At 45.4% G+C, this 14,080-nt stretch overlaps 1 protein-coding gene across 4 annotated transcripts in view; it reads left to right on the forward strand.

Moving 5' to 3' along the window:
• Positions 1 to 14,080, forward strand: part of SEMA4A (semaphorin 4A) — a 29,496-nt gene that overhangs the window by 13,026 nt on the left and 2,390 nt on the right. For all 4 annotated transcript variants that reach the window (XM_078156169.1, XM_020991545.2, XM_020991546.2 and 1 more), the window contains exons 3-13: positions 5,577 to 5,737; positions 6,466 to 6,528; positions 7,738 to 7,836; positions 8,245 to 8,350; positions 9,517 to 9,633; positions 9,854 to 9,978; positions 10,109 to 10,281; positions 10,902 to 11,052; positions 11,818 to 11,998; positions 12,916 to 13,034; positions 13,718 to 13,881. In XM_078156169.1, coding sequence (XP_078012295.1) covers positions 5,577 to 5,737; positions 6,466 to 6,528; positions 7,738 to 7,836; positions 8,245 to 8,350; positions 9,517 to 9,633; positions 9,854 to 9,978; positions 10,109 to 10,281; positions 10,902 to 11,052; positions 11,818 to 11,998; positions 12,916 to 13,034; positions 13,718 to 13,881 — 1,459 coding nt within the window. The remainder of the gene's footprint in view (positions 1 to 5,576; positions 5,738 to 6,465; positions 6,529 to 7,737; positions 7,837 to 8,244; positions 8,351 to 9,516; positions 9,634 to 9,853; positions 9,979 to 10,108; positions 10,282 to 10,901; positions 11,053 to 11,817; positions 11,999 to 12,915; positions 13,035 to 13,717; positions 13,882 to 14,080) is intronic.

The raw sequence follows: 14,080 nt of genomic DNA on the forward strand, positions 1-14,080 counted from the left end.
GTGGGAGGTAGCCAGATTATGAAGGGCTTGAGTCACTGGATTTTGTTGAGTAGGGGAATAAATCGGTTGGACCTTCACTTTAGGAAGATTAAATTGACAGCTGTGCAGAAAATGGACTGGACTGAGGAGAGCCTCCTGGCAGAGAGACCAATCAGTTGGCTATTTCCATGGTCCAGGGCGGAGGTGATGAGCGTCTGCACCAGGATGATGGCAGGGACAGAGGAGAGAAGGGGGCATATTTGAGAAATGTTACAAAGTTAAAATTGACAGACTTTGGCAACAGATTGGATGTGGCAGGTGAGAGATAATGAGGAGTTGAAGGTGACACCTAGGTTGTAAATCTGAGGGACTGGGAGGATGGTGTTGCCCTAGATAGTAAGAGGGAAAGTGGGAGATGGGGAGGGTTTGTTGTTGTTTCAGTCATGTCTGACCCTTCGTGGCCCCATTTGGGGTTTTCTTGACAGATACTGGAGTGGTTGCCATTTCCTTCTCCAGATCATTTTACAGATGAGGAAATTGAAGCAAACAGGGTTAAGTGACTTGCCCAGGGCCACACAGTAAGTGTCCGAGGCCAGATATGAACTCAGGAAGATGAGTCTTCCTGCCTTCAGGCCCAGCACTTTATCCACTTCGCCACTTGGCTATCACCTGAAAGGGAGAATTTAGGGGGGAAGATAATGAGTTCAATTTTGGACATGTTGAGTGTAAGATGTCTACTAGAGGGCAACTGGAGATTTGAGATTGGAGGTTGGGAGAGAGGTTAGGGCAGGATAGGCAGATATGAGAATAGTCAGAATGGAGACTATAATTAAATTCACGAGAGCTGAGGAGATCACCAAGTGAAGTAATACAGAGGAAAAACAAAAAAGGACCCAGGACAGAAGCCTGAGGGACATCTACAGTTAGAGGTCATGACTGGGAGGAGGATCCAATAAGAACCAAGAGAGTGGTTAGATGGATAGGAGGACAATCAGGAGAGGATGATCCCTCAAACCTAGAGACAATCAAGGAGGAGGGAGTGATTAACAGTATCAAAGGCTGCAAAGACACTGAGGAGAAAAGGTCTCTGGATCTGAAAATCAAGAGATCGTTAGTGGATAAACCAACAGTAGATCCTACCTATCCCATGGCACATATTCATATTTAAGGCTATGAAGCAGCATAATACATTGGAAAGAGTGCTAGATTTGTAGTCAAAAGAGTTGAGTGAAAAGTCTACCTGTCAATTACTACACATATGAGCTAGGCAAGTCACTTAACCTGTGTTGGCCTTTGTTTCCAAGTGGGTCGGACTAGTTGACCTTCAAGGTCCTTCCAACTCTAGATGTATAATCCTACGATTACACCAGGGGATGGAAAACACAGCACATCTGGCACATCTGGCACAACGGTCACAACTACACAGCCAAGCCACAGGGCAGGATTCTGGCCACCCTGCCCAATGCCTAGAGGCCCATGGCTGCTGCCTAGGCTCTTATCTGTAACTCAGGAGGGATATATTTCCTGCTGTCAATGAAAAGATGGGCTAGGATTTCTCCCCAGGGCATCTGGAACTGCTCATCTTTCTCCTTTGGGGTCAAAGTTAGGGCCTGGGCTGAGCCTGAGCCTGAAGAGGCAAAGGGAACACAAGAATTGGGGCTGCTTCAGCTACTGCATCAAGACCGAAGGCAGCAGTTGGCAGGGTATAGCAGGAGGGCAGAGATGATTCTACATAGGCCTCTCACTCTGTGGTTTTGTGCATTCTTGTCATTTCAGTCCGTATGGTTTATGAAGGTTGGAATGATTTGAAAGCAGAATATATCTCCCACAGCCCCTAACCCAGAGCCTTGTATACAATGTTTGTCAATTGAGTGGATCTGCCTAAATCTTTGTCTGCCTGGGTGAGGGTCAATGTCTCCGTGTATCTAAGCAACTGTGTTTCTGCCTGGCTCACACAATCTCAGATTGATCCACCAATCTAGACTAACCTATTCCTGAACAAGATTCCTTCTGTAACCTACCTTATAAGTGTTCATCCACATGTTCAGTATTTGTCTATATGTCATTTCCCCTATAAACCCCTTAAAGTAAAGGATCCTGTCTTCTTTAAACTATTTTCCTTTGTGCCTAATAGTGTTCATACACCGTAGGTGCTTAATAAAGTCAATTCACTTCAATCCAGCAAACATTTGTTGAGCACCTACTAAATGCAAGGCATTATGCTAGGCTCTGGATTATGCAGACAAAAAAAAATTAGTTCCTCCACTCAAAAATTGCTATTCTAAATAACTCCATACACAGATAAACAAATAGAAACTGTATACACAGTTACTTAGCATGCATAAAGGCCTATTGTAGGAGGTGACATCTGAGCTAAATCTTGGAGGGATACAGTGTTTACTGAATTTGAACGATGAATTTAAGATAACATTATTTCCTTTTCTTTTTTTTTTTTTTTGGTGAGGCAATTGGGGTTAAGTGACTTGCCCAGAGTCACACAGCTAGTAAGTGTTACGTGTCTGAGGCTAGATTTGAACTCAGGTACTCCTGACTCCAAGGCCAATGCTCTATCCATTGCACCACCTAGCTGCCCCCTCATTATTTCCTTTTCAATTAGGTATCCCCACTTTCTACTTCTTGGGAGAATGTGGTTTATTTATATATTTTCAAAAACTAAATTTAAATTCTTACCAAACCAGTCTGTTTTTAAGTTATTTGTTAACAAGAAATAGGAAACAGAAATGAAAGTGATTGGCACATTATCTTTGTTGCATTTGAATGAATGTTTCACATTGATTACTACTTATTAATAAAGGATTTAGAAACTTCCCCCCAAAAAAGGCTCATTTAGCCTTTAAAGACCCTCAGGGAAGGGAAACTTATTCCCTCCTGAGGGAGCCCATTCCACTTTGAGAACTCTAAATGTTGGCAAGATTTTCCTTACATCAGGTATAAATCTGCAGCTTCCACTGCATTTCTCCCATTTCTGCCCTGTGGGGCCAAGCAGCAGAAAGAGTCTGATCTCTCTTCTATTGGACAGCCCCTCAGAGGCCGTGAGATTACATTCTTCCCCTACCCTGCCCCCGCAAGACTTTTCTTCTTTAGACTGTCTCTGTCAGTGTTTTTCTCTGGGTCTGTATCTCTATGAGTCTGTAAATATGTGAATCTATGCATTTCTATCTGTCCTAATACCAGCCCCAGGCCAAGTTCTGGAGTGTGTCAAAGCTGTCTTCATCTTCCTTGCCGCTATTGCTCTACTTCTCTGCTTTGGGGGATCTCCTTGGGAACCTTTTTGTGCCCCCCCCCCCAATATGTCCTTCATGCCCTAGGCTATCCCAGACCACCAGAACATACAGCCTTCATGCTGCCCCCACAATGCCTATAACTTCCTGCTGAAATTTTCTTGTTGATATATGTTGTCTTAATGCACCATAAACATTCCCAAAGTCATGTTTGCTTTGTTTCTTCAGAACTTAGCACAGTATTTAGCATGTAATAAATGCTATCCATGCATCTATGTATCTATCTGTCTATCTCTACCATCTGTCTCTGCCATGGAATTCCCCACCCTATACAACCCCCTGAAAACAGTTAAATACAGTACCACAGATGAAGGACTGTGACTGATAGTACTTAAAATCTTATCTTCAGCAGTTTTCTGTTTGTGAACAGAAAGAATAGATGGGTGTTTTATAAGATACTACCAAAGATGCCCAATGTTTTTGACACTGGACATTGTTTGAGGCAAGATTTGAACAAAGGTCTTTCTGGCTCCAAGTTGCAAGCTCTACCCCACTACTCCACTTTGCTACCTCAGAATCTTATTAGCCTTATTACCCTGGGCATGTCACTTAACCTCCTCCAGCTTCAGTTTCCTCATCTGCAAAATGGGAGTAATAATAGCATCTACCTCATGGAATTGTTCTGAAGACCAAATGAGATACTATATATAAAGCACTTTGCAAAACTTAAATGTTAACCATGTGAGTATTAGTTATTCTTGCTTATCTGAGTTTTACCGCCATTTAAAGCTATTTCCTTTTCTAACAGTGGCAATAGTATAGTGTTCTCTTGGTTTTGCTTTGTCCACTCGCCAGCATTTCATCTGGAGCTTATTCTTTCACACTCTCAGGATTACTCATTTGCACCAATAAGAGAGTGTTGGAGGAAGCCCTCCTATCCCTTCCATGCAGACACACACACACACACACACACACACTTCCTACCCTCCTTTCTCAACGAAGAGAGGCATTTTTACACAGGTGATAATACTTCTGTTTTGGTTGTCTAACAGAGGCTATGGAATGGTGGGGAGCTTGAGCCAGGTAGGAGGGGAGGGAAGCTCCTGGCAGGCTAACATGTGGGGGGAGATGTCCTTGGGAGGGGAAGCTCCATGATGCTGCTCAAATATCACACCGTGTAGGCAGCCACCTACGGGTGTTTCTGTTCTCATCTGTGTGTCTGCTTATTTATTATCCTGTCTGGGGCTATTTCTGTATTTGTTGGTCTGTCGATGCTGATCCTATAGTTGTCTGTTTGTCTTCATATCTATCTGTAAGACCATCTCTTTTTCTTTTAACATATTAATGTATTATTTATTTATTTTTAACATTCTTTTCTTTTAAATTTTGAGTTCCAAATTCTCTCCCTGCACCTACGCCACCCACTGAGAAAGCAAGCAATATGATATCAATTATACATGTGAAATCATGCAAAACATATTTCCATAACAGCCATATTTTTTAAAAGCAAGTGAGCAATTATAGTTCAATCTGCGCTCAGAGTTCATCAGTTCTCTCTTTGAAGGCAGATAGCATTTTTTTATCCTGAGTCCTTTAGAGTTGTATTGGATCCTGGGATTGATCAGAGTAGCCAAGTCTTGCACAGTTCATCATCACTGCAACATTGCAACACTGCACAATGATGTGAAAACATCTCTTGACACCACTTCCTTCCTCCCAGCTTCCCCTTTGGTTTGGGACATTGGTGTACCCATCTTCAACCCTCACCACCCTGATACGCACCTTATACCTGGTCTCTTTGTTGCTATCTTTTTTTTATATGCCAGATGTGCAATGGAACGAACCCTAGTATGGGAGCTGGTAGATCTGGGTTCTCGTCCAGGCTCTGCAACTAATTACCTGCATGACCTTGGGCAAGTCCCTTCCTTTCTCTGAACCCCATTTCCCTTATTTATAAAATGAGGGCATCAGCTTTGATGAATTTAATCAGTAAAGTCCTTTCTCCTGCTAACATTCTATGTTTCTCCTTTTGTCTTTTTCTTCTCCTGTCCCCCTCCTTAAAGCTCTGTACTCTCCAGCCCCAGGGCTGTCATTACTCTGTCTTCTGGATGCCCAGCACTCTGACACAGCTGGTTTTTCACACAAAGAAGGCATGGCTGCCAGCAGAATGGGGCAGGAGGAGGGGGATATTGCTGCCAGAGCCTGGGTGGTGAAGGCATACACTGCCAATCCTCTCCCTGTTCCCCATTCTCCTACTCCTCCACTGCTTCCTAGCTGGGTCCTCCCCTTGCCCGGCTTTCCAACCCCACCCCAAAAGCTCTGACCTCTCCTCTCTTCACCCTCACCCTCTTTTAGGTGATAGACATCGTTCTGTGAGCCTCTTTAGCAAGGAGGGTCTTCAGGATTTTGATGAATTGCTTCTAAGTGAAGATGGGGCCACTCTGTATGTGGGTTCCCGGGACTCCATCCTCGCCTTTAACATTGGCAAACCAGGCATCCCAGGCCTTCACAGTATGGTGAGTGCCAGGCTGAGGTGCAGGGGGACCGATGGAAGGGGGCACAGGCTGACAGCCTCTGGGTGAGCTGTGTGGGGTGTTCATTCATAACTAATTATGCAATGTTAATGCATAATGTAACTAATTAATGAAATAATTAGAATAAGCATGTAATCACCTAGGATAATGAATGTTAGAATAATTATTATTATGTTAAAATTTTGGTAAAAAAAGAACATCAGTTTTACCTATTGATATACTAGTTATAACCACTATATTCAGGAGCACCATGGCCTGGTAGAAAGCACAGTAGATATAGAGTTAGACCATGTGGGTCTGAAGCCCAGTTTTTCTACTTTGCTACTTTGTGTAACCTGGGAGCAACTCTATTCCTCTTTCTGAAAAATGGGGAAATCAGACTACAAAAGTCCCTTTTAACTCTAAATCTCGTAAACAGTCATAATCACTTGTGACAACACTTACAGCAGAAATATTTGGAGAAAAAAAGTGTTTGGAGAACTATTATAACTATTAATATTAAGAAAGTCAATAATCTACATTAATGTTGCCAATAGGCATGCTAATTAAAATTGTAACAGCAGTTTTCACTGATGCACATTCTTTACAAATTACTTTCAGCTGATGTGCAGAACTTATGAGGGGAAGATGGTAGTGGGGGCAGTAAAGTTAGGGTCCAGTGATCTAATAAACCTGTGTTTGGACTCCCCTTCTTTCTTCTGTCTCTCCAGATTCCCTGGGAAGCCAGTCCCAAGAAGAAAGGAGATTGTGTCTTTAAGAAAAAGAGCAATGAGGTAAGAGGAAGTGAGGTCATAGAGGTCTGGGAGGTGAAATCTGGAACCTCTGGGCCCGAGACATCTTTAATAAATGTTGAGTTGCCTTGGTCTCTGGCTATCCCCAGGCTGGGACATCAATGGATGGGTACCTCTTTGCACGCCAGTTTGGATCTTACGGTAGTGTAAAGATGCCCATTGATAGTCCCCAATCCAATCCAATTCAGCAAAGATGTTTATGCGTGGCACCATGCTAGGAGTTGTGGATACCAAAATTTAAAAAAAAAACTACCTGTCTTCAAGGAGCTTACATTCCATGGGGGCATACGACATGTACACAGACAAGAAAGCTGCTTAGAGGAGAGAGAGCAAGAGAACACCCTAACAATGAGAAAGATGAGAAAAGGCTTCATGTAGAGGGTGACCCCTGAACAGAGCCTAGAAGAAGGCCAGGGTTTGGAGGTGAGGAGAGAGTGCATTCCAGCAATGGAATTTTTGCTGTGCCAAGACGCAAAGAGTTGGAGGAGGAATGCTGAGTTCAGAGAACTACAACTACGCCAGCTTGGCAAATAGAGCATTTGTGAAAGGAAAGTAATATGAAATGACTCTTAAAAGGTAAAATAGGAGCCATACTGTGGAAAGACGGTTGGAAAATCAGGAGAAAACAGTGTCAGGGAAGCCAAGGGAGGAGAAAGGACCCAATGAGGGAGGGGGAAGGGGGACGATGGACAATCAACACTGTCAAAATGTGGAGAGGTAACAAGTCAGATGAGGGTTGCCTCCTCCCCATCCTCTTTGTGTCTCCCCATCTTTTATCCCTCCCCACAATTGTTCCTCTATCTTTCTCAGTGTCTTCTCCAGTCCCTACTGGTCTCCCCTGTGTCTCCTCAGTCTTCTCCTTTCTCTCCTGCTCTCCTAGCTCTTGCCTTTCTTCCTCAGTTTCCTTTTTTTTTTGAGACAATTGGGGTTAAATAACTTGCCTAAGGTCACATAGCTAGTAAGTGTCTGAGGACAGATTTGAACTCAGGTCCTCCAGACTCCAGGGCTGGTTCACTCTGCCACCTAGCTGCCCTTCTTCCTCAGTTTCTAACCCTGTCCTCCAGTGGCCCCAAGACCCTGCCTCTCTCCTCCCAGTGTTCCACACTGGGTCAACCTTGGGCCCTGTTCTTGGAGAGACGCAGGGATCCAGGCAGATAACATCTGGAAAATATTGCCTCCCGTTGTCTTCAGACTGAATGTTTCAACTTCATCAGAGTCCTAGTGGCTGTCAATGCCTCTCAGCTCTACGCCTGTGGAACCTATGCCTTCAGCCCAGCCTGTACCTACATAGTGAGTCCTCTGGCCTCCTGGCTTTCCCTTCTTGTCCAGCCACAACCCCTTTTCCATCTGTTGAGAAATATTCCCTCCCAGACATGGGACTTTGGCATCCTCAACCCTCAGAGGGCTGTTATGGGGTGAATGGCCTAGCATCCAGGCTTACCCCTCTCCTCCCACAAAAAAAAAAAAATAAACACCCAATCAAAAACCTTTCCTCACCCTCTGGATAATTACTTGCCCAAACATGGAACCTGGCATACTAGACTTTGAAATCTGGACCCTGAGGCCCTAAGATTTAGCCACCCATTCTCCCTCCTCTCCCATGCAACTTGTTTCCCAGACTTGAGACTCCACCATCCTGGTCTCCAGACTCTGTTTTCCACTCTCACCCGCCCCCACCCCCCCACCTCTCCAACCCAGGAGCTGAAGGACTTTTCCCTGGTCCCTATCCCAGAAGAGAGGACCTTGGATGGCAAAGGACAGAGCCCTTTTGACCCTGCCCACAAGCACACAGCAGTTTTGGTGGGTAAGTGTCGAGTTCCCCTCTTCCATACCTAGTTTCTTTCCTAGGATCTTCATCCTCAGGGGTGTCCAGTTTGCAGGTTTGGAAGGACAGCCACAAAAAGAAGAGAAGCCAGAAGTCCTGTCCTATATGTCCCCATATCTCAGCCTCTGACTTTCAGAAAGGAGGAGGCAAGAGAAGATCGAATAGGGAATTTGGAGAAAATTTGGGTGGGAGGAGGGTAAAAGGAGAGATGGTAAGAAACCAATGAGACAAAAGAAGGAGAAACACAAAGCCATGTTTCAGGGAAGGAAAGTCAAACAGAATAGGGTGGTTGGAAATAAGGCTGGAAAGGTATGATTGGTCTACATCATATCCAGTCTCAGTTGTCAGTGACTGAAAAACCACGGAAGGCTTTTGAGCAGTAGAGTGACATAATAAGAAAAACAATTTTAAGTTGCTCTGGCTTCTGTAAGTGGTCAGGTTGGATTGGAGGAGAATCATAGGCTCACAGGAAGCAACAGTGTAGTTTAATGGATAGAACTGGAGCTAGTAAAGCCTGAGCTCGAATCCTTCCTCCAATTCTTTTTTTTTTTTGGCGGGGGGTGGGGGGGAGGCAATCAAGGTTAAGTGACTTGCCCAGGGTCATACAGGTAGTAAGTGTCTGAGGCTGGATTTGAGCTCTTGTCCTCCTGACTCCAGGGCCAGTGTTCTATCTACTGCCCCCCCCCAATTCTTAATAAGCTATGTGACCACGGGCAAGGAGATTAACCTTGAGTTTCCACATCCATAAAATGGGGATAACAATACCTGCAGCATGTGTTTCATAGGGTTGTTGTGAAGATTAAACTAGATAGTATTATGTAAAGTTCTTTATAAAACTATATTAATGTCAGATGTATTATTAGGCTTTTAGAGCTGATAGAAATCTTAGAGATCATCTAGTTCAAACTCTTCATTTTACAGAAAAGGAAAATGAGGTCAGAAAAACAAAATGACTTGCCCAAAGCCCCAGTGTGAACCCAAGTCTTCTACTCTCAATCCAGTGGAATAGAGGGGAGGAAGGAAGGGAAGAAAGGAGGTAGCAGAGGAATGTTCAAGGGAACCGAAGGAAGACAAAAGGCTGGTTCCCAGGCTAGAGGAACCTTGCTAAAGTTCCATCACTCTGTTTCTTCCTACCATCACCTCAGATGGGATGCTCTACACTGGCACCATGAACAACTTCTTGGGCAATGAGCCCATCCTGATGCGAACCCTGGGAACCCAGCCTGTCCTCAAGACTGATGCTTTCCTCCGATGGCTCCAGTGTAAGGACCCCTGAGTCATGTGGCCCCTGGTGGCCTCAAACCTCAGCACAGATCCCAGAACTTTGTCTGGGATGTAACCACAGTATCCTAGGATCTAGATTAGGCAAGGGAACCAGATATTCAGGCAACTTAGCTTTTGGGGACCTTAGTTTCTCTGTGGGGAGGGACCTAGGTCTCTGGGCTCCCAGACCCTAACCCCATCTCCTCTTCCCCCCTGAAGCGGATGCCTCCTTTGTGGCCTCCATCCCCTCTACCCAGGTCGTTTACTTCTTCTTTGGGGAAACAGCCAAAGAGTTTGACTTCTTCGAGAAACTCACCATCTCCCGAGTAGCACGAGTCTGTAAGGTTAGAGGGGACCTTTGGGATAGGATGGAGGAGCTGGAAATGGAGGGGCCAATGGATCAAACTGACAGGAGGGAGTGGATTCTAATGCATGAGAAATAAAGGGGTCCTAATGCCTGGCTCTGCTCCCCAGAATGATGTGGGTGGGGAGAAGCTACTGCAGAAGAAGTGGACAACATTCCTAAAAGCTCAGCTGCTTTGTGCCCAGCCTGGCCAGCTGCCTTTCAACGTGATCCGCCATGCAGTCCTGATGCCTGCTGACCCCCCTGCCTCTTCCAGGGTCTATGCAGTCTTCACATCCCAGTGGTGAGTACCAGGCTTAGGAGCTCAAGGGGGAAGGGGGGGAAGTCTGGTAACTGAGAATTCTCAGATGTCTAAATAGATCTGGTGTCTGGGAGATCTGGTAATTGAGGGGGTCGGGCACTCAGATTATCTGAGTTTTTAAAAATATTTAATTTTAAAGAGAGAGCTCCTTGGTGTTCCAACAGTCCTATATGGAGAGCATCTAGAAATCTGGTTAACTGTAAGATCTGGCTTGAGAAAAATCTGTGCTCTGGTTCAAAGGGACAGAGAAATCTATTTGCTGCTCCTTTCTGCTCCTGAGACTTTTCTAAGACCTGGGTTCTGTGACTGCCAATTTCACTACTCCTCCCATTCAGCAGCTCAGTCCTGGGCAGAGCAAGCAAGAAGAGCAGGTGTGAGAAACACCTCCACCCATCTGTGCCCGCCACCTGCCCCTGGGCTTGAGCCCCAATTAATCCTCATTAAGGATAATGACACTTCAGATTTCATGCTGGGCAAAGATCCTGCCTCAGGCTGGGTGGCCAGTATCACTGAGGGGATCTCTAAGTGCTGAGCACCACCCTTCCTGCAGAAGGAAAGGCAGCCAGCTAGAGGTCCATTCCAGCCCTCCTGTGTGTCTTCAGGCAGGTTGGAGAGACCAGAAGCTCAGCCGTTTGTGAGTTCTCTCTATCAGACATTGAGAAGGTCTTCGAAGGGAAATACAAGGAGATGAACAAAGAAAGCTCCCGATGGAATACATACAGCGGCCCCGTGAGCAACCCCCGGCCTGGCAGTGTGAGTAGCACCTTTGAACACTACACACCTGCCAAGCTCCACCTTCCGGGCGTGATAAGTATGTCTCTCTGTGCACACCCAGAACTTGGCCTGCCAACCCTTACTGTGTGTCGGCAGCTCCAAAGGGAGGAAGGGAGAGAAAGCAAGGATGAGGAGGAAGACCTGAGCCAGGAACCTGGATGAGGGGAGAAAGGTCCTGCCTTGGAAAGGACTCCCAAATGAGTCAGTCTGGGTTGGTCTCCAGGACACCAATGTCTCAGGGCCTAGCCCCACAATGAGGAGTTCCAACCAGCTGATATCTACAGCGCTTTAAAATAAAAGCAACAACAATAATAAATGACTAGCATTTATATAACACTTTACGGTTTGTAGAATGCTTTACAAATATTATTTCATTTCATCCTCACAACAACCCTGGGAGGTAGGTGCTATTACTATCCTCATTTTGTAGATGAGGAAACAGGTAGATTTGCCCAGGGTCACACAGTCAGTAAATATCTGAGCAGGATTTGAACTCATGCACTCCTGACTCTAAGTTAAACACTCTCATCCCCTGTCCTACCTAAGCTGCTGAGATTCACAAGGCACCTTATATACACTTATTATTATCACTTATATCACTTATTATTATCAGAAGTTATCTTCTTCCATCTGGGGCTGAAGGCAACATGGAAAGAGGAACTCAAAGAAGAACAGTGAGGAGTGGGGGATATTAAGTGGTAGATTTGAACGGGTATCCTTGACCTTCCCTCTGTTTGGCTGCAGTGCTCTGTGGGTCCCTCCTCTGACAAAGCCTTGACCTTCGTGAAAGAACATTTCCTGATGGATGAGAAGGTTGTGGGGAAGCCCCTGTTGGTGAAACTGGATGTGGAGTACACCAAGCTGGCTGTGGAGATGGCCAGGGACGTCAGGGGAAAAGGCTACTTGGTCATGTACTTGGGCACCAGTAAGTGCTTAGAGATCCCCCTCAGAGAGACTTGAATAAGGATGCCTATTGCTAGACAAAAGAGAGATTTGATGGGGAAAGCCATAGATGTCTTCTGGAGATCCATTTTTATAGCATCTTGAGGTTTATTAAGTGTTTTCCTTACAACAATCCAACAAGATAAGCAGCATAAATATTATTATCTGTATTTTACAGATGAAGAAACTGAGGCTTAGAAAGGGAAAGTGACTTGCCCAAAGTCACAGCTAAGTGGTACAGTGGATAAAGGACTGGGCTTTGAATCAGAATCTCCTTGAGTTCAAATTCTGCCTCAGATACTTACTAGCTCTGTGACCTTGGGCAAGTCACTTAACCCTGTTTGCCTCAGTTTCCTCATCTGTAAAATGAGCTGGAGAAAGAAATGGTAAGTTACTCCAGTATCTTTGCCAAGAAAACCCCAAAATGGGGTCACGAATAGCCCAATGCAATTAAAAATGACTTAACAACAACAAAAGAGTTGGAAAATGTTAGAGGTCAAATTCAAACTCAGGTCTCTGGACAGGGCTCCTTCCACTTTGCCATGATGCCTTTCAGATCTGGGGGAGGTGGAAACCAAGAAGGAAGGGATGGACAACTAAGGCCCAGAGAAGAGAAGGGAAGGCAGGGTTGGGGTGGGGATTCTTAACGAGGATCCTCTGAAATACATCTTGTAGAATCTTAGAGTTAACAAGAAATCTTAGAGATGACCTAGTAGAAGCATGCAAGTTAGACTTCAGAAAGAGGAAAACCACCAACTTTCTTGATAACTGGAAGGAGGAAGCCAAGGAAAGGAGAAGGGGTTATCTTAGATGAAAAGAAAGCAGAGAATGAAGGAGAGGGAAACAGAAAAGCCAAAATCCCTTCTCCAAGTGTCTCAGTCTTTCTATGTCTCTTACCAGGCACAGGCTCTCTCCACAAGGCTGTTGTAGTTAAGGACAATGATACACATCTGGTGGAAGAGATCCAGCTATTCCAGGAACCTGAGCCCATCCGAAACCTACTATTGGCATCTACCCAGGTAGGAAAGGATCCAAGCCCTGCCTTAACTTTGCTGGCCATTGAGGGGATTGCCTGTCATAGGGTGGTGTCGTTGAGGTTTAGGGGTTTAGGGGTGTTGGGATCCCAAAATCACAACACACAGGTCCTGCCCAAAAGAATTTGACCCAAGCTTGCTTTCAGCCAAAGACAAGGTTTATTAGAACATCCGTCATATTGGGCAGACTCTTAAGGAATCTGAATGTTAGTGAGCTATTGGCTAGATTTTAAGAATCTATGCACCTTAAGGGAGACAAGATGGACCTTATATACAGAAAAGCTATGGGAGGGATCTAGGAGTGGCCAAATAGTGTGAGGGAACAGTGAGGTAATACAATGCCAGGGACCAGGACCACATGGCCAAGGGAGAATTGAGCCTAGCTAGGATTAAGGGTGGAAAATGGCCAGGGGCCATAAGGAGGTAAGACAATGGAGGGCCAGGCTAGGTTAAGGGTAACAGAGGTTGGGCAGAGCCACAATGAAAGGCTAATTGACTCAGGGGAATGTCAGAGATTTGGCCACAAGGGAAAGTCCAGGGTTTTTCCTTTTTGGGGTCCAGATCCCAAACCCATCATTGTGGGTCTCTCCTGGGGAAAGGGATACTTGGGCTGGTCTTGGGATTTTTGTGCTCAGGGTGATGTGTTTTTCTATCCATCCCTCACCCAGGGAGCACTATTTGTGGGCTACTCTGGGGGGCTTCTGAGGGTTCCCCGAGCCAACTGCAGTGTCTACGGGAGCTGTATAGAATGTGCCCTTGCCAGGGACCCCCACTGTGCCTGGGACCCTGTTGAAAGAGCCTGCCGTATCTTTTTCAACACCTCCACAGACTTGTAAGTGTTGTTGCCGGGAGCTCCCCTCTTGTTCTAGGGATGGTAGAATGGAAACGATGTTTTCCTGTGCCTCTCTGCTCTGGTTTTCTTGCATTGTGCTCTCAAATGGTTGTTTCGAGAGGATCTCTCATTTGAAGCTTACCCTAATTGCAATATATAGATTCAAATTCTGGCTTGTCTCCCAATGGCTTAAATACCC

This window comes from Phascolarctos cinereus, unplaced genomic scaffold, assembly GCF_003287225.1.
Source record: "Phascolarctos cinereus isolate Bilbo 61053 unplaced genomic scaffold, phaCin_HiC Scaffold_5;HRSCAF=322, whole genome shotgun sequence".
In the NCBI taxonomy this organism is placed as follows: Eukaryota; Metazoa; Chordata; class Mammalia; order Diprotodontia; family Phascolarctidae; genus Phascolarctos; species Phascolarctos cinereus.